This window comes from Anopheles coustani, chromosome 2 (assembly GCF_943734705.1).
Source record: "Anopheles coustani chromosome 2, idAnoCousDA_361_x.2, whole genome shotgun sequence".
Taxonomy (NCBI): Eukaryota; Metazoa; Arthropoda; class Insecta; order Diptera; family Culicidae; genus Anopheles; species Anopheles coustani.
Genome location: NC_071289.1, coordinates 87,917,565 through 87,937,452, shown reverse-complemented (window position 1 = coordinate 87,937,452; position 19,888 = coordinate 87,917,565). Strand labels below are relative to the sequence as shown.

The 19,888-nt window shown below is 48.4% G+C and overlaps 1 protein-coding gene across 1 annotated transcript; it reads right to left on the bottom strand.

Annotated features, from left to right (window-relative positions):
• Window positions 1-154: 154 nt before the first annotated feature.
• On the bottom strand, window positions 155-19,744 carry LOC131263610 (uncharacterized). Its single transcript, XM_058265840.1, has 6 exons — window positions 19,128-19,744; window positions 18,387-18,576; window positions 2,704-7,268; window positions 1,438-2,622; window positions 743-1,372; window positions 155-671 (listed from the first exon to the last, which is right to left on the bottom strand). Exons 1-6 carry the CDS (start codon window positions 19,161-19,163, stop codon window positions 297-299), a joined length of 6,981 nt encoding a protein of 2,326 aa, XP_058121823.1. The 5' UTR covers window positions 19,164-19,744; the 3' UTR covers window positions 155-296.
• Between the last annotated feature and the right edge of the window lie 144 nt (window positions 19,745-19,888).

Sequence of the window (19,888 nt, the reverse complement as noted above, 5' to 3'; positions counted from 1 at the left end):
ACCTCGTTTTTTTGTTTTCTGCTATTCTCCATCAGAAGCTGATCAGAAACTTGTAGTGTTGTGTTCCCTAGCTTGGATTGAAATCTTTCTTAGGCTGTCGTTAAAGGCACTTCTTTACATTTGTCTACCTATCAAATACCGAATACTCATCCGCTCAGTTCGTGACTCGTTAAATACAACTAGTTGAAAATAGAACAAGTATTATAAAATGTGTTTCATAGCTAAATGAAAACAATCATGTATGTTATGCGAGAATTCTCCATTTGTCCTATAAGTTCAGTACGACTGAGGGAGTTTTAGATTTTCCACTCTTTTAAAAACTTCACAACTCGGTTCAACTCGCTTAGCCAGCGTTTTAAGTCGGCTTGGGTATCAGCGGCAAGCAGGAAGCACACGATATTGCTTCGGATGCGTCCCCCGGTGGGAGACATGGCGCGAATACGCTCACTGCCCGAAACCGTACTTTGAGCCTCCCCGAGCGAGTTGGGGCTCGTTGGCGCGCCGGTGCTCTTGTAGCTTCCTATCCCACTGCTGTTACAGCTGGCCTGAGCGGCAACCTGAGAGGCGAAGATGTCCACCTTGAGCGTGCGGGGACGCGAGCAGATGGAACGTTCGGCCAGCTCGATCCGTTCGTTGACACACCGGACCAGATCGATGCTCTGTATCGGTTGCTGAAAGGACACGGAAGAATTTGGTATTCTGTTACGCGCCGTCGAAATCGGGACGCCAAAGTTGATCTCACCTTTTCTTGGCACTCTTGTGGATAGTTCCAGAATTCCAGCGCAAATCCATTCACCTTGCACCAGCGCCGGTTCCAGCTGATCACCTCACTGCCGTCGCTCTTCGCGCCCACGTCCAAAAACCCGCAAACGTCGGAACTCTCGAACCGTACCTCACTGTTGACGCTCATGCCGATCGTGCCGGCCATGTTCGAGGTGTACGCCATCGAGTCGAGCGTCAGGTACTTGAAATCCTCCACCAGGAAAACATTGTCGTTGCCCTGCCGCCGAACCAGCTGCTGGAAGTTACTCGATACCGAATAGTATGCGCCGTGAACCGACGACTGTTCGGCCACATCATCGGGCACGCTCAGGAACGTTGCCGTCGGTTGCTCGCTCCGGACTTCGGCGGTACGAGCCGTGGCGTAGGTGGCATCGAACGTTCCGCCTAGTTCTGCCGGTTCTCCGCCACTCGAGGAGCTGGTGAGCAGCGTGAAAGAGGTGAGCGTGAGAAAACCCTGCGATTTAAAGCGGGAAAACTCATTGTCGAAATCGAATGATTTGGGAGAACTAGAGCGGAACGAGAGCATCCTTCCAGCTTCGCGCAGTTTCTTCGATGGTGACGGACATCCGAGCGGGCGTTTCTGCGAATCCTGGGTGAAATAGTGAAAAAGTTAGCCGGCACTTTGCAAGCGAAAGTATCCACCATATAATTTACCTTGTCCAGATGGTATCGGCTCTCGAAGCTATAGTTTTTCATGTTTTTCCGAAGCCGCAAAACGAATACCTCCACGCGAATCTCGTAGTCCGCGTCGAGGTCGTGGAATCGAATTTCGCAATCGCGGAAGTACACCCGCCCGTCGCTGCGTCGCTCCATTGCCACCGTTCCTTTGACCTGGTCCTTGTACGTACAGACGACGACATAGAAGTAGTTGAACAGTGCATCGCTGATGGCCGTTTCCTTTAGCGGGAACTCAAAGTGATTAAGCGCCACCACACCGACACGTTTGCGCTTGGCCAGCGTCATCCCGTTGGCCGCGTAATCGATACGGCTCAACTCATTGCGAGCCGCCGTCTCCTTCAGAGTGGCCAACAGTAGCAGCCGTTCGGCCTCGATCAACTCCTGCGAGCACTCAAACTCGCGCGTTCCTCGACAAATGGCTACCGCTTGCTTCAGCTGCTTGCGGGCATCCGCCTGCCGTTTGATCTGCAAGATCAGCTCCGACATGTACTGGTTGCTCAGTTCCGTCATCGAACCACCGTTGGTTGAAACGATGGCACTGCTGCTTCCATCGGCTACCGAACGATACATTCCATCCGAATCCGGATCGCTTCCAGCCACCGAAGTACGCTGAGCAGGCTGTCTGACCTTTCCCTCGCCCTTCCCGGGCGAGCTGGATGTAGACGACGAAGAACATGAAGAGGAACCGGATCCTTTGCTGCTCGAACGATCCTCTAGCAGGTAGTTGGCGAAACGCTGGCGTTCACTTTTGATGAAACTTTTGCTCTTACGAAACGAGGATCGCAATTTGTCCTTCAGGTTTCGCATCACAGTTGAGGATGAAGAATTCTTACCGGACGGTGAACCGCCGATCGGAGAAACGTTCGACGTGGCGAAGGTGTCGCCCTCCCCGCGGTGGCTGATCAACTCGGACACGTCCACGGTATCGACGGTTAGATTGCGACGATGGTCGAACTTCTCCGGAGGGCAACGAAACACGCGGGACACGGGTGGCGCTAGATCGACCGTATCGTATCCGCCGATCCTGTCGATATCGTTGGCTGCCGATGACGCCGTCGTACCCGTTTCGAGCGATCCCATATCCGAGAGCGTCACGTTGTTGTGCAATGAAACGACCAACTCCTCTATTTCCCTATCGTCGTACCGTCGAAGTGATTCGATCTGTGGAAAGGGAAAAGGTTGCGACAAACGGTAATAATTGCGATCAAACAACTTTCAGCATCAGAAATGATCATCTCTTACCTCACTGTCCGTATCGAAGCATCCGAGTGGTGCAGCTCCAAAGTTGTTATTCTTCTTATTCCGAAGCGGCGGAATGGGACGTGCTTTACTTTCCGAGCTCCCCGATGGTCCCTGGTCTTTACGTTCTTCAACTATGATATCCTTTTCAAACGAATAATTATCCTCACTGTTCTGTCCCCGCCCGTACCCGTCCTCCCTGGCAGTTGGTGCTGCTTTCTGTTGGAAACGTTCGTGTTCAATTCTGCGCACGGTAAAACCCTCCATCAAGCGATCTTCGACCCGTTCCCGCACGATTGGTGGCTCCGCTACGACTGCCGGCCCCACTTCCGAACCCGTTACGTCGCTGTACCCCTGCTCTTCGTCCTGCAAAACCGAAATATCACTATCATCAGTTGACAGGCGTGATTGATCCGTCTGCTCCCTCGTCGATCGCAGCGATGAACCCTGGCTAAACAGTGATCGCCGGGTGGATGAACTGGCGGCGGTTACAGCGGTGACGGTTTGTCTTGCCGTTCGCTCGGGATAGTGTCGACCTGGACAGTGACAGCTACTTTCGGCCACGGCCGTTTTGTAGAGGTAGCTATCCGGCTCGGTGTCTCCCGTAGCCATACGCTGATCACTACTACCTTCACGAGCACAACGATGATTATGGTTATCATGATCATCATCATCATAATCATCGGAGAAAAGGATTGCACCCCGCCGGTTAGAAGGTTTCATCTGACTTTTGCTGGTATTGTTTTGCTGCTTGCTTACCGGTGTGGACGTTACGATTGGATCCGCCGCAACGCCCACCGAAGCGACGTTTGTCAGTGATCGTGCCCTCATCACCGCGAGCCCCGGACGCTCCCGGGTGCCCTTCGTCTTGCTTACCGTCGCGTAAAGTATGTTCGGATTGTTGTTCACCATCAAGTACCGTTTGTTCGTTTCGGCGCTGATGAACTCGTTCAGGACCGTTTTGACTCCCTTCGGGGAAATCTCCTGATAGATCGGTTCATCGTCCTCTTCGGGAGCGTGCACGTCCACTTGCCTCCCATGGATCGTCCGCCGGCCGTAACTTTCCTGCGTGCCACTGTCACCACCATCCACCATGTGTCGAATATTGCTCAGAAAATCGCCCATATGCGCCACGTTGCTCACGTTTAAATCGTCAAACGAGTGGAAATCTCCATGGCTGTGGTTTTCTTGATCCGCAACCGGACCATGCTCCCGTGAGCTGGCCGTAGAAGACTGTGAAGCAAAACGGAACATCTTTTTAGGTGAGAGTTTACGCAACGTTTTCAGTTTTTCATTCAACAACTGTATGCCACTCTTGCGTGGGGACATTTTGTCGTCCTCCTCCTTTCTCCGCCCCGGTGAAGATTGCGTCGGGCGGGCGCCGGCAAAGTTTAGACTACGTGCCGACTTGCGGTTCGTTTCCACCTTCGTTCGTCTGTCCCGACCGAAATCGTTTTCTTTATTTGACTCCGTAGGAACAGATTCCCTCTGCGGTACGGCGTGCTGCGTCGCACGATGAGCAAGCGGAACGATCGCTTCCTCTAAATCCTCCTCTTCGTCCGACGCTGAACGATCTTCCTCCAGCGCCGGATGCTGTGGCCTCGGGTTCGAGCACGATTTGCAACGCAAGTGATCCGGCGTGAAGCCCAGATGTTTGTGGTGAAGATTTTGCTTTTTCTTCACCGAGCTATTGCGATTAATGTTCGGATCGCGGCCGGCATACGATTGGGACGGAGTGGTCGTGTTGGTGCTACTTACGGTGTTCATCTTTTTCGGAGTTTCAAACTTTTTTATCGACCATATCTTCTTCTTCGACGCCTCGAACAGTGTGCGCGTTCGTTTCAGGATGGTCGCCTTGCGAAAGGTGCGCCGTTTCGCTACTTTGCCACCGACACTGGCACCGCTGTGGCTGTTGCTGTTGTTGCGAGCCAGCGATTCAGCTCGGCGTGCCGCCATAGGACAACATTCACTCTCGGCGACGAGCAGCTGTTGTGTTTGCTGCGTGACCGCTTCCCGTTTCACCTTTCTTCTCCGTGGCTCATGGTTCGAGCGCCTGGCATCGTCTAAAAAATTCTCCTGCTGTTGACGGCGACGTTCGAATATTCCACCCGTCGTGCGACGTCTACGTTCCGCGGGCAGTTTCCGGTGGGCCGCATTACTTTGACGCTCCTCGTTGAGGAACTGTTCGATCAGACGACGAGTTGCGACACTTCCCGTACCGCCTCCACCGGGCCGCTGCAGTTCGCCTCTACGGTTGGGGGTACTTTTCACGTTCGATTCGCGCACAAACCGATCGAAATCCGTCGACGACGAGTGACGGCGAGGTGGTGGTGTCATTGCTCCATCGACCGTGTCAATGTCGAGCTTTGGACCGAGTGGATCACTTTTAACCGTATGCTTTGAAGCCAGTACACTCTTCCCCGCAGAAGACTGTTGTGGCGCTGGCCTGGAATTTCCCGTCTTTATCAACCTCTTTCTACTTTCATCCTCCGAGTAGTGCAGCATGCTGTAAACCTGCGCTGGAATCGAAAGGTTCTTCCCAATACCAACCACCTCGGCCGTCGGGACGGTCCACCCGACCTGATGGGATTTTGGTTTGCCATCCAACTTCCAACCGATTGCGTGCACCGATGGATCACTGTCTTCCAATTCCCTGCGCGCAGGACAGGATGGCGCAACCTGTAACGGTCGCTTCGGCGAGTTGGCAAAGGTACGGGGAGGTTTCTTCGGTCCGCTCGTTTGTAGCGAGGAACTAGTTGTTGATGCATCGGATGACGCACTTTGCCCACTTCCCCCCTTCGATGTCGCGTGCTGCAGCTTTTTCAACCGCTTCATCATCAACCGGCCCATTGTTTTGCCGGAAAAGCGTGGTTTTCCCTCCAACTTGCCGACGGACATGACCGAATCGAAGGACTCATCACCGGGCGAGACGATGTCGCACACTATGAAATCGCTGAAGCACTCCTCCGGACGGGATCGTAGCGGTGGGGACGGTGATTTTGATGCGGCCTTACCGTCCTCAGCACCCTTCCTCCGATTAATGCCGTACAGCCGATCAAAGTGTATCGTGGAGTCCAGTATTTCGTTACAAAAATTGTCATCCATGATACGCTGCTGCCGGTAGTTGGACTTCTCGTGGCGTTTCTTGCTGCTGCCGATGCTCCCACCGCTCGTTCTTGACTTCCGTCTCTTTTCGGGCTTTTCGTCGTCGATGTCTTGCATCTCAACACCTCCGCCGTTCGCCTTTTGCATCTCCTTAATTTGTGCCTTGTTCAACGTTATCGACGATGAGACCTCCTGGTGATCCTCCGACAGCTCCTGGACTATTCTGATCATCGGCTCTTCGGTAGCGCCATCAAGAACATCGCCGTTTTCGCCATCAGACGATGTGCTGGGAGAGTTGCGGTCGGCGGATCTACGCTTCTTCTCGGAATCCTGAGGCGTGACAGGCTGCGAGGTTGCTTGCTCATAGAAGGAAAGCGTCGAATCATGAAGCTCATCACAGTCGTGGTATTCTTCGTTTTCCGGCGTTTGACAAGAACGATTAGTTGCCAACGAACTGCGGCGATGCTTGGCATGATGATCAGTCTTATGGTGCAGGCCACAGTTACTACTCCTTTTTTCCAACTGTTCTACTTTGTGGCCGTCACCCCCGTACCCGCCACCAAAAAGGATTCCTTGTTCCGCCTCCTCCATGTCCATCAATTCACCCGCTTCAGTCTTTGCTGCATGAGCTGCCTTGGATGCAAATCTCCGATCCCCGCCGGAAACCGGTTTAAAATCAACCGCTTCGGCCGGCGCCGACACTACGATATCAACAGCCTTTTCCTCCGCTTCCGCTTCCGAAGCCCCTTTGCTCGTCCTTAGAGGATTAGTATCACATCGGTAGTTAATATTAATGGTAATCATCGTGCTGTGGCCACCCAATTCCTCCTGCTGCTGCTGGCTGATGTCGTTAGTCGTTTGCGTTTCCGCCGCCACCAAGTCGAACCGCTCGATACTGGCCACATCACGGCTGCCTTCGCTGAACGCCGAGCTGGTGCGCACACTTCGACACCCACCATCTCCTCCTGCGCTACTCCCACTGCTGGTCACACTCGCACTTTCAAAGTCGCTCGTTTCCACATCACACGGGTCGTTTCCGGCGGCAAAGAGCCGACTCCCGACCGTCGACTCCAGCGTCCTAGGAGGTGGTTCGACGTTGCCAGCAGCTCCCTTCGCCTTCTCGAACTGTTGAACCATCATCTTCACCCGACTGCTACCGCTGAGATTGTTGTTCCAGTCCTCATCGGACGGCTCCTCGGTCACTGTGGCGTCATGGTTTCGTACTACCGCTGGGCTTCCGACACGAACGCCACACGAGCCACGATCGCTCGTCGGCCAGGCCGAAGCTGTTGCAATATTTACCTTCCCGTGGCGTCGTTGGTCGTTCTGGTCCAGTGTCAGATGTTGTCTAGTGGCCGCTCGAGACTCGAGTGGTTCTTCCGCGTTGCTCAATAGCTCATCGGTTGTGGTTGACCCGTGGCTGGTGTTGGAAGAACTTCGTTCAATTAGAGCGTGTCGTTCATCTGGAGAAGAAATAAAAGAGAAGGAAAAACGAAACAAATAAGTCAAGAGCCACAGCGAATGTGCAATGAAAAGAAGGTTTCAACACTGCTGGAGAACACGTGTCACACAGGCACGCACGGTTTAACGAATAACAGTCACGACATGATCGGTTGAAAATGTGTAAAGAAGTTGATTGTTTCGTGCTAATGAATGATTTCCATTCATCCAGGGTAGTTTACAAAATGAGAAAACAAGCATGCGTTCACTTAACAGGGACGAAATAGACCTGCTTTATACCAACATTAAATAAGTTTGTCCTCACAATTTCGATGAAACTACGTTGCCACTGACACGTTTAACCAACTGATAGCAATCATTTTCTCCACTTTCAAGGCTGTATACACTTTAGCAGAGAATGCAAAATAGGAAAACCAAGCAACTGTTTATTTCTTCACAATCTTTTGAACACATGGGCATCTATTCAGAGTGTTTTGTTCGAAACTGCCTCTTGAAACTATCGCTCCTTGTTTCCTCTAATTCCTACATTGTGTTTTATCTCAAAAAATGGTAAATGCGCGCTTGTCGTGCCATTATTCAACCGCAAGAGAGTGCTACGATACCGGAAAAACTAAACCTAGTCTGCTGCGTTGGTCAAAAATTGCACCGTGGAAACGCAGTCAAAAAAAGACGCCTACTCGAATCTACTTGTTACAAATTTACACAATTCAAACCAGCCGTTCCGTTCTGAACACAAAGCATGAGTAGTGATGTTACTTTATCAAATGTTTGATTTTATCATGTTTCCTCAAGTGTATTCCACATGGAATAGAACACCGAGCTAAACGGCATCATTACAGCCCGAAATGTGGATAATAAAAATCAAGTGTTGAACAAAGTGCCCACCGGAACCGATCTGTTTTGCCCTATTAGCCGAACGGTAGGGAAGGGTGCCAGCAGCTAGCGAACGCCATCACTCTCGACTATGACAAGGGTCGACCCGAGTCGGATTGCCTTAATTGAAACCCATTCAATTTGGGCATATCATTGCACAAGTTGTCCAAGTTCAGTAACAAACCACTGTGCATTTGTGGAAGAAATCTTTCAACTGGCCTGAACGATGCTGGTACGGGTGGTGAAGGGGTTCCAACCGATGCCGAGGGTCGAAGCTGCCGGCGGGCGGTCGTGAGGTTAGAAGAAGAATCAATCCCTCAGGCAAGACGGTAGAAGCAAGTGCGCCCTTGCAAGTAGCGACACAACGACGCACTTAAGAAAACGGTGACGATCGTCTGCGGGCACCATACGGGTGTGCGTGCGTGTGTATGTATGCCTACACCATTTGTACAAATAAGTCAACCACGTTTCGTTCCTTGGAATGGAAGCCCTAGGAACGGGGCATGGGCAAGTGTAGGATGCATTGCGATCGCATCGGACCAAAATGCACCTACGGACGACGGCTGTAGGATGCAACTCAACTGCAACGGAACAGATTCGAACCGATTCAAACTGTGCGTTTTTGCAACCCAACGGCCACCAACGTTCACCGTATGGCGTTGCAATGATAAAGTGAGTAGGATGTTATCTGGAGGGCGGAACTGGTTTTCTGGAATAAGCAACACAGCCACGTTTCGGGTCGAACGCCCTTGCAACTAAGTGGAAAGTAAAAAAAACGGCCATCTGGAACGTTTTTGACTCAATTCTGGCTATGGTTGGTAGGAGAAAATATTGGTTTTTAGATTGATTTCAAAGCGCGATGATGTAAATCATCAATATAAATTTTTACGGTTCTTGAAGTTGCAATAATTGATTTTCTTGTATTCGAGTAAATTCTATTCATTTGCACAACCTTATGCTGTTGCCTGCATAAAACTCGTAAATAATTACATTCCCTCCATCTCGGCTTAATATACAAACCATGGAACGCAAACATCTCGCCCATTATCGTGTACAGCGTCGTTCTGGCATGGAGGGATGCGCTTTTTATCAAGACACTCTCTTCTCACAACCAGTTTTTGCGCCTCGCGATCGCTTGGCCGAACCGGTCCTCCACCTCGCTCCTCCCTGGTTTGACTTATTACCATCTTTATTACCACTCACGAAACGGTGTCGTCAACGTCCGCGCAATGGCAAACAATCTTTACCTTTCGAGCCGCTCGTCTCCGCCAATCCATGTCGGCTTTCTTCCCTGCCATTCGTGGACTTTCGTGGACGAAAAGCCCCAATCAACTTGGACGAGACGCCGCTATCTCTTTGCGAAACCCATTTCGCAAACACGTTCGCATTCTTTAATTCCTTTCCCCCGCCGGCAGAGCCGATGGAGTATATAGCGTCTTCGGCAGTTTGGCAGTGCCTCGCTCTCTAGCTTTTTGGAACGAGCCCGGTTTTCTTCCCTCCACCAGAAGAAAACCCGGTTGGCATGCGCTTGGCTCTGATTTACGACGAAGTTCTGCGCCGATTATTGCTGGTCCGTGCAGCGAATCATGGTCCTTCCTTTTGCAGGGAGGAGGATGATCGCGAGTAACTTCGGATTGGAAATGGCAATGACCGCTGAAAGCGCACCACTTTGATGGCTCCGTTGACGTTACGCTGGCAGTTTGAATAACATATGCAAATCCTTCCTTCCACGCCTCCTTTTCGACGGATTTTACTGGTTTAAAGTCGTGGCATTAAGTATTCGAGGCGCGAATAAGATCGCCTCCGATGAGGTATTTCTCAGAGCTACCGGTGGTTTCAGCATTGTTTTTCAAATTAAAATCTATTTCAGTACGTGACAATAATGATCGATTTGGAATCGAAAACAACTCCAACTCAAAAACATCATCACTTTCCAATCGCAAAATGAACAACACGAATTCTTTGTGGAACTTTCATTTGAACGCAAGATTTTTCTCAACAGTTCTTTAAATCTAACGAGATTTTTCCCCCAATCAAACATTCACACGCACAAAAACGTTTGCCATCGTTCCGCCGGCCTCAGAGGAAACAGGTTTCGTTTTGAACCGTTCAACCGGACAAATCCTGTTCCAGCATTGAACTCACCGAACAGGTGAATGTGCCTTCGCCACGAGGAACAACTCCGGTGGTGTCCTCGCGTTGCACAGTGCCTTCCTTTCGATACAGCGCAATTCTTGGCCCAACGAGGAAGAGAATTGCGAAAATCAAAACCCGATGCAAGCGTGATTTTTAAGGTCAGAACAGAAGGAATGTGCCCGGACTGAGGAAGATGCATGGCGTCCTTCTTGCAGCAGTCGACAACCAAATAATTGAAGGTAATCAACGCATTCGTTGAACGCTCTTCAACACTTTACGTTTTCCTTTACATGCTATTCACACTTTCAAATTAAAATAAAATCGAAACGTTGGAAAGTCCGTTAAATTTAAATATCGCGTCCGCGTCGAATACGAATTTAAATCAACAACAACATTTTCCTGCCACGATGCACGCTATCTCCGGTGGCAACTCCCGATGGTGCCATTATCACAAAAACCGGACCAACCTGAACGGTGGTAGTGGGGAAGATAAGAAGACGAAGGATCGCCTCGGACCGATCAACCAGCCCAGGAGTGGATGCTTTTATTACTCCTTCTCCTTGTTTTTCTTTTGTGTCGTCCTTTTTTATGCGACGGGTCCCCCCATGGCCATAAACCGGACAAACCAGAAATGAGTTTCTTTTGCGAGTCGCAAGCACGCGAAATGCAAAGACTAAACAATGAAAGTTGGCAAAGATAAATAATGTGCTGGAAGAGAAATTATGTTTCCCGAGATCGTTGTTCTCTTGGGAGGAGGAGGAGGATCGGGGGAAGGCTAGAAAGGCAGATTAATAAACCGGCTCTTGCCAGAGCGAACACAACGTGACACCTCGGGTACAAAGACACCAGGCAAGTAACGTTGAAGAAGTGTTCAGACGCGTTCTCTTATACGCGCAGAAACGAAATTCTCTGTTAATCTCGATGGTTCTCGTGTTTTCTTACTCCGATTGGTTGTGCCATTTTTCGTAAGATAAAAATTGCTGTATTGCGCACAAATGCCGATAACGAAAACCGGTAACCATTTTACGCAGGCAAAAGGTGAACATTTCGCTTGGCAGTAAATAAAAAAAAACCGTACATCATCTCAGCGACTGCAAGTAATGGCAATTAGTAAAAAGAGATTCTCGTTTCTCGGCACTAATTAGGAGCGCAGTACCGATTCACCGGCCGCGACTTCAACGCCAGTAGCTGAAGGCAACCGCAGCCTTGATGATATCTTACGTCGATTAAAAGAAACGGCTCGCGGGCACATCTTTAATCGACCTACTCCTCGCGCGTTTTGGTTCTTCGAAAGTGGTGAAAATATCGCGCCCCTCCAATCGATAAATCAATTTAGCCATCCATTTGTCTACATCCCCGCTCCATTGTACTCAATCACTGAACTCTCAATCTGGGGCAGCGAGAGAGCATAAGGCCAGACAGCCCCAGACATCTTTCCCTTCAGCACCTGACGTGGTTTTTCTTCAAACATCCTAAGGCGTTTGATTGAATGCTGCCATTGTGTGGAGAGTTTACGCGGAACAAAAGCAGAAAACCTCGACCTGCAATGAAGATCCATGATTTGAGTATTATCTCAACCACCTCCTCCTCCTCCCCGGTGGGGGGGGGGAGCATGAAATGTTTCATTGCCCTCCTTCCACGTTTTTGTGCTGCCTTCCTCTTCGCCCCCTTAGGCAACACGGGAGAGCGAAGCCAATGCCGTAATGGCGTCTGCCATGTGGGGGCCAAGAGATTGTTGCTATTATTATCAAATTAGCACCAGCATGTTATACGGGCGCCTGCTTCCGTATTTTCCTCACAGGTCATTTGTAAGTTGTTGGGCAGCGTTGCTGAGCAGCGAATGGAATCGACAAATCGGACCGACCAAAAGCGAGAAGGCTGCTCGGGATGAACTGATCCGTGCTCCGAAGATTATCAGATAATTGGCCAAGGGGATTATTGCCAACCGCGACGATACATCGATTATATACAGTAGAGGTCACAAGGGATGCCTACAAATAGCAAAATAAAATACTTTAATACATACAACGATTTGTCCAAATCATTCCACATGTTTGGATTTAGACTTGAACCAATGAAACACTTGATCGTCTTTTCAAAACCGGGTTTTAACATAAAAAGCATAGAAGATCAAAGCTTTCAGACCGCGCTATTCTCTTATGCAAAACAAACGACTTGGACAAACATCATCTTTAAAAACCAACCCCATCAAAACCAGTTTTTCGGTGAGAACCACGTTGGAACAATTCGGTAACCTCTTTTTTGAGCAGAAACTGAGCAAGTGGAGCGGAAATTTGGCAAACAATTTTCACACAATCTTCCATTCCGTATGCGATCCGCGTACGGTCGCCTTCTATTATGCTTCCATTACATGATTTTCAAATGAAAATGGGAGGTAATTTCCGTTCGAACGGTAGCGCAATGGAACAGAGGCCGGAGCGAAAGCGGGGCATAAAAATCGGCTGAATGAAGCATAATTAAAAGCAGGTCGTAAGTGAGCATCCTTCCGACAGCCGTGCACCCCGGATGTGACCCGCCGATCCTATCTTTATGCCACCTTCCTTCATCGCCTTATCCACATTGAAGCACGACCTGCCGACCCCGCCGGCCAAGGGTCACTTAGAAGAACGCGGAAGGATTTCGCTCTCCCAACGCATTAAGGGCTTCTGTTTTCTGTTTTCCCGTTTGTTTTCGTGTTGGAAAAAATAATAATATTTAGTCCGGCCCTTCGGTTGGTGTGCGGGTGAAGAGCACCACAAACCAGTGCCGACATGAGATGGGCATCAGAACATACATAAACCACACCACCGACAAGTAGGAAAGGCTTGGGCCAACGACGACGGGGTATGCGTAAGGGGTATGAATTCTACAAATGCCCATTAAATACAATGATACCTTCCTCTGGCCCGCCCGATGGATTCGATCCGATTTTGGAACCACCCGAGCCGCGATCGCTGGAGGATCTCAAGACGAAGCACGTCTGGTTTTCGTCGATCAAAACACGCAAGCCCGTAAAAATAAAACTACCGTACCCAAGCCGCGCGGAAAGGCGGAAGGAAGTGAGGAAATTACGCGCTCAAGTGGGCATCGAGAGAAAACATACACGGACGGATCATAAGAGCACCACAGCAAAAGAAACACGAAGAAACTCCGAAAGCCGGAAGTAAAGGGCAATCGACGGGGCAAACGAAGTGGGTGAAGTAACGGGGCAGACGAGGCGGGACGAGAAGATAAGGTTTCGGCGCAGGTTGTGGCGTCTGGAAGGGCGTTAACAACGGCGCGCTTTGTGAAACCGCAGCACCCCGAAGAAGAAGCCACGTGGTTTGAATATTGGAAATGAAAAGTGTTTTTCTAATTCTGGTTCTCTGCGCTTCACAAGCTGACGCTTCTTCGTTGGGGAATGTTTTTTCTAATTGTGTTATGAAGAGTCATTGCGGCAGGTAGATTTTGAATGTTATTGGAAGCAAGTTGGAACTTATGAATTTTATTCCCACAGAAGCATAAGTATATTAATCTTTTTTCTGAAGAGTATTAGAAAAAGCGAAAGGAGAAAAGGGAACAAAACCACTTTTAACAAATCTTCAACAAAAAAGAATGCCTAAAATAAATAGCACTCATGTGGTAAAAAAGGTTTAATAAAGAACAAAAATGATTGATAAATGACAGAACCAGAGCGTTTCATTCAAAAGATAACCTTTTTCTGCGTGAAATCTTGCACAAATTTGAAGATATTTAAAAATCTATTTGCTCACGTAAGAGAAGAAGGGACGAAAAGGACCGTGCAGGGAACACGTTTACCAACATTGTCTCTTTACAATCGACCGGTGACATTCGATTAATTAGAGACCATTCCTTTCTTCACGCTTGCGGACAACTTTTTATCTTCCGAAACTGACCGGTCACCGAGTGTAGCGAAATCAATTTTCCACCCGTTCCTGAGAGTTCGAGGAGATGCAAGAGAGAACCGCAAAACAAAAGACGATATTCTCCTTTAAGTGTGTCCTTCGTTGGGTGGAACCCAGGATATGTCGGCGGACATCTTTGAGGTCGAATGAAAAACTGACAGGCAAAAAAAAACGCATAAGGGTTCATGGAGATCTGGTGAAATGACAGGAGGAGAAGAAAACAAGTATGAGAGAAAAAAACAATCCCTTGGAACGTAAAACGTTTTGATGCGATTCCATTGCAGCATTTACGATCCATCCAAACAGGTCGTTCCCTGCCTGGTTCCTTCCCGATACAGACTTCGGGCCAAATACGGAAACGTTCCTTCAATGCCGTTTATGGATTCCTCCATGTCGGGGATGTTGTGGATTCCTTTGCCAGTCCGTCGAAGAACCATAAACTCACGTTCCGATCGCATCGGATTCGTTCGCTGAACCCGCAAACTAAAAGGAAAATAATTAAACACTCGGCACCAGACCAAAAGTCTACCGTTCGAATCGATCCTGTTTGCTAAAGAACTACCATTTTTGCCATCCATTTGTGCGACACGATGGTTTTAACAGCAATTCCACCATATTCGGCCTTCATCGGTCTTAAGACGATCGGGCTCAGCCGTGAGCTGACGGCGATGCGTGGGAAGACTTTACTAAAGCACCAGATCTCAGCACGCGGTCACGATGATCAGTAATCGCCCAAGTCTGCCTTAACCGTTCGGAGAAGGGGGCTCGTCTTAGGTTGGTGGACCGGTGTGCAAACGAGACCACCCATTCCACCACGTACCGGGCCACTTTTCCCCTGGGTCGTGCAGGAAATAATAGCACGAATCCCACGCTGTCGATGGCTCAAGGCGACCGGGGATGCCGGTAGTTCCGTTTCAATCTCTATCTCAAGTTCACGCGCACGAGACAGTCCGACGCTCGATGGGTATATTTATAGTTATTTTTTGCTTCTATCGCCGTCATCACGAGTTAATATTTACCACCGGAGAAGTCGACGACGACGATGACGACGACGGCAGTACGTTATCTCCCCGGGTGCGTTTATATAAGCGTAAACGGAAGAACGTGTGCGTTTCGAAGAGTGTTTGTGGCAGTGGAATGGAAGGAAAGGTGTCTGCATATTTTTAAAATCAACCGTTTTTCACCGTTTGTTTGTTCGCCTCAGGCCATGTTTGGGATAGGTCAGGCATGTCACGGTCCGGTTAGAGATCACCATGTGCTTCCTTTGGAGCGTGTGTGACATCAAAGGGCAACTGGTTTTCATGGTTTGTACAAAATTCGATGAACTCATTTAAAATACTCCCAAAAAAACCTGAAACATGAACAAGTATTGAAAATAGTTTCCTTTGGTTTCACAAATTAAAAAAAAAGATTTTGTGAAAATAAATCATTTAATTGAAACAACTCCTTCTAAGCATCGGTGGGGACATTTTCAAGGGATATTTATTATTTTGTGGTAAATAAAGCACCCAGGCAGGCGGTTCCTTCCCACTGCCTCAACTCCAAGGCTTTCACAGTGAGGCCCTAAGTAGAGTTAAACGAATCTCTGAGCAAATATAACTAATTCCGACACAGGCTTCCCTGCCTCAAATGTGGAGCAGGTTGTAACCGGAATGGTAAAAAAAAGGAAGCACGAAAGCTGTAAATAATGGAAACATCATGCCGAAACATGATCGCTGCTCCACGCGGCATTATCTCGCGAGTAAACAGGCCGCCACCAGCTCGGTCTACCATCCACATACCGTTCCCCTTGTGCTTCCATCTATTTTGTACGGTGTGGTCCGGTTCGGCTGAACCGTTACTAATAATCTACGCAAACAAACGCGGCCGCAAAAGGGACCCAAAAAAACCGAAAGCGAGTGAAGTGAGGCAAGCACCCGACGGAGGTCTGTCATTGATCCGTCTAGCTCCGATACGATCGCGAGTGACTGGTAATAAAACGATAAAGAAAACAGGGCCAAACTACAGCACTGTCCAAATGAACACCAGACTGTGTACGATAATCTTCACAAAAAGTTAACTCCTAATCCATCGATTCTAAACGCAAGACCAATCTTACGTACTTCTTCAGACAAGAAACCCTCTCCCGCCAGGTCATGAAAGATCAAGGAAGGGAAAAACGGGGCCGTTAAAATTGATTAGGCATACAGAAGCGTCGAGGCAAATCATTGCGTTTTCGGGCCTAATGACGTTGCGATTCGGCGGTGAAACTAAATCAACACATGACCACCGACCGTGGGGCCGTGCGAGGTGAGCAACGTACTTCGATGGCGCCGACCTTTTCCGAACCGTATGCACTTGTTATCAGCAACAGGACACGAAAGCCAAACACTCGGCTGATGCTGTACGGCCACAATTTCAACCCGTACTGCTGTGCAACGAACCGCACGAGGTGGAAAAGAAACGGCTTGCCCTTTGGTTCGATCATTACACCCGATGGGACCCGACTTTTGACCGGTTAGACGTGTGCTACCGGCATACTTCAGCAAGCAAATGGGGGCCTCAGGCGCATGTGCTTTTCAACAGTAACGTCTACAAAAACAGCAAACATTCATGGGTGTTACCAGCAAACAAACAAATGATTAGTTTCAGGTTCTTAAGAGAAAATAAACATGTAACATGTTTTGCGATAGAATAATAAACAACTGATAGTATACAACTTACTTAGTATACAATATCAATAAAAAGGGTCGTAAAATTCAGGTTTGTGTCATGTTTTAAGAAAAATAATAATCATACATTTTAGTTAGACTTTTAGACAAAAAGAGTTATTGGTTTTTGGTTTGATAATGCTAGAAAAGCTTCTGTTTGGAGTCACCTGTATCTACGTGCATTATAGAAACACGTTTTTCGATCCATTTACACGGAAGCTGTTCGCGTCGAGACAAAATGCTGACCAGTTGAGTACAACGGCGATGAAACCCCCTCCATACCATTACCGGTTAATGGTTACTCCGCCTTACTTATGTGTCATTATAATGATGGATCAACGGGGGGAGACCAGTTGCCATCGTAGGGGTAGAGATGAAGCCTGGCGGTGGATAATTTTTAATGGCCAAGCAAGGTTCTTCATCTTGACAACTACCTCTTGCGTTACTTTGCTTGGCTTTACAGAGCCTGAATTGGCCCGTCAACGTGTCGCGCGTATCGGTATATGCATACCAGACGGAGAGAAGTGGCTGGGTTGTCCTCATTCGCCACCGCCGGGTCCGTGTCGGGCTTTAAAGTGTCGAGCCAACCTTGAGGTTCCGGGGGCCCGCTTTCTCGAAATTATGTGCGCGATTACATATGCATGCCGGTTCGTGTGCGAACCGTGGTTGGCGAAGAGGACGTTATGGACCAAGCAACGTGAGCGAACCACCGTGCAAAACGGGTCGAGGAAGAAAAGATACAAGTTAACCACGAAAATGTTACTCTCTACAGATTTATGCTCGAACCGTGTCTGGCCAAGCTACAAAAGTAAACACGTGCCATGGACGAGTGTGACGCGATGACGCGATGGATGAAGAGGGGCCACTTTGTTGCTGCATACGCAGTAGTGGGGTATTTGCGGTTTTTTATGCGAAAACGTGTCCATTCGGTTAAACTAAAAACTATCAGAGTAGCTTACCCCCTCCTTTCGACCAGTTTTCTCTTGACTTCATCTTACGAGGTGTCAAGTTTTGCGGTTTGTTTGGTTTGTGCATCTATTGTAGGTGCCATAAAAGGGTTTATTTACGAACACGTTTTTTCTTAAGCTGAACGTCATCAATCTTGTTGAATTGTTGCTGTTACTGGTTAATAGTAAACGCGATGCGTTTCAATAGCAACAAAATAGCTCTACGATGAGTGCAAATGTGCAATGTTAACAAAACAACAATTTCATTTGATATGAAACACAAAGTGAGTCCAAACAACAACAAATTGCTGATGTGACAAAAATCATGCAAAGTTTCATCGCTGCTCGCCGACCGTGGGCTATCAACCTTGACATAAAAGTCGATTTTTCCTTTTTTAGGTAAAATGCGCAAAACATTCTACGACGTAAGAGCCTTTGTAGGCGAATGGCCGCTATGGTTTTCATATGTTTCGCTGATGTTACGCCTTCCACTGTTCGGTTTTTAAGCGAGACATGCGTGCTGACTGATAAGGATTCCGGTGCGATGGACCCGGGATGAGGCTACTTACCGGGCTCAAACTGGAGATTGTTCAACAGCAGCGACCGATGAACGGAATCGAGCGTATCGAGAACGGAAGGATTCGTTAGCAAACGCGTTCGTACCGCAATGTGATCTTTGCCTCCCGTTAGCGCAAGTTCTCCAGTTCCGTATGGCTTGTTGTTTTCTGCGACGTGCAGTTTGTCGGCGCGTTTCCTTTTCTGCCGGGTTCGAAATCCCGGGGGAAGGCGTAACGTCGTAGTGGGTGATTGTTGGAGTAGCGTGAAAAGAAGGAGAAGTAAAGTAAATAAAATATTACTTGCCGGCTAAGAGGTCATATTGATCGAACGTGCGCGAAAGGAGGGAACGGGAATAAAAACCGGATTCTGGGCAATCGCGAGCTTTGCGAGATTTTACTTCCTTCTTACCATTCGCGAATAGCATGGAATACACAATATTTTTGGTTGTTTAAATGAAAGTTTACCATTGTTTGGCGTTGCACAATTTCTAAAAAGTAATGCACACACTTTGCTTAAGGACAACACTTTGGTGAGGTAATGACCAAAATTTCTCTGCAGGTCTACTATGATCCGGGTTGTAAAAATACGATCATAACCTCAAAACGGCCCTAGGTTGCTTTGATCTTAAACCGGACTAGTGCTTGCATTTTCTAGGCCTTATTTTTCCATTCGAACAGAAACGACCATCCTTTTATTACCATTCCCTCCACTGGAGGTCCTTTTCCCGCTGAGCGTAAACGCTAGACACTTACGGATTCTTTCACTCCTTGCCGGAGGTATGTCGCCATGAATCGTTGAGAAGTCCTTGAAGGAAGCAGTCGAAGATGTGTGGAGGCAAACAAACGACGAATGAAAGAAACAAACTACCTCCACCACCACCGAACAACCGAGCAAGTCTTGCCAGACACCGGGGGACGCTAAATTCCGGCACGGACAGAAAAACCAAACAACCACAACAACAGGACAAGAACAGCCTATCTACGAACGAAGGACACCATTGAACAACGATTGAGAAAGCGTGCGATGCAATCCACGGAGCCGCTTGACCCCTTCCAAATAGAAACCAATTGTTAAATCGCCGCACAGTTCACTACAGGTCGGGCATTTAAACAAACTGCCTTGCGAATGGGAACCAACGACTCGGGTCGTCCTTTGTTTCAACCACTTGTTGCGCTGGTGAATGATACGACGGGAATTAAATCCTTCACAATGTTATTCTTTGGGTCGTTGATAAAACGGTACCAGCATGGGTTTGACCACTAATGCATAATGTGCCGGAACATCGTCAAATCAAGAATTTGGTACAAAACTGAAGCGCGCGCGTTTTTTCACTAACTTCAAACGATCGTCCGATACGTGTTTCCTCGTCAACAGCTCGGAACCGAATGATGAAGATTCGAAGAATTCAAACGTCAAAACTGGTAACGGAATTTTGAACTTCGGATTCAACGATCCCGGAACTATAAACGGATTTGAATCGAAAGATTGGATTTTTTGCAAGATTCGAACTCGG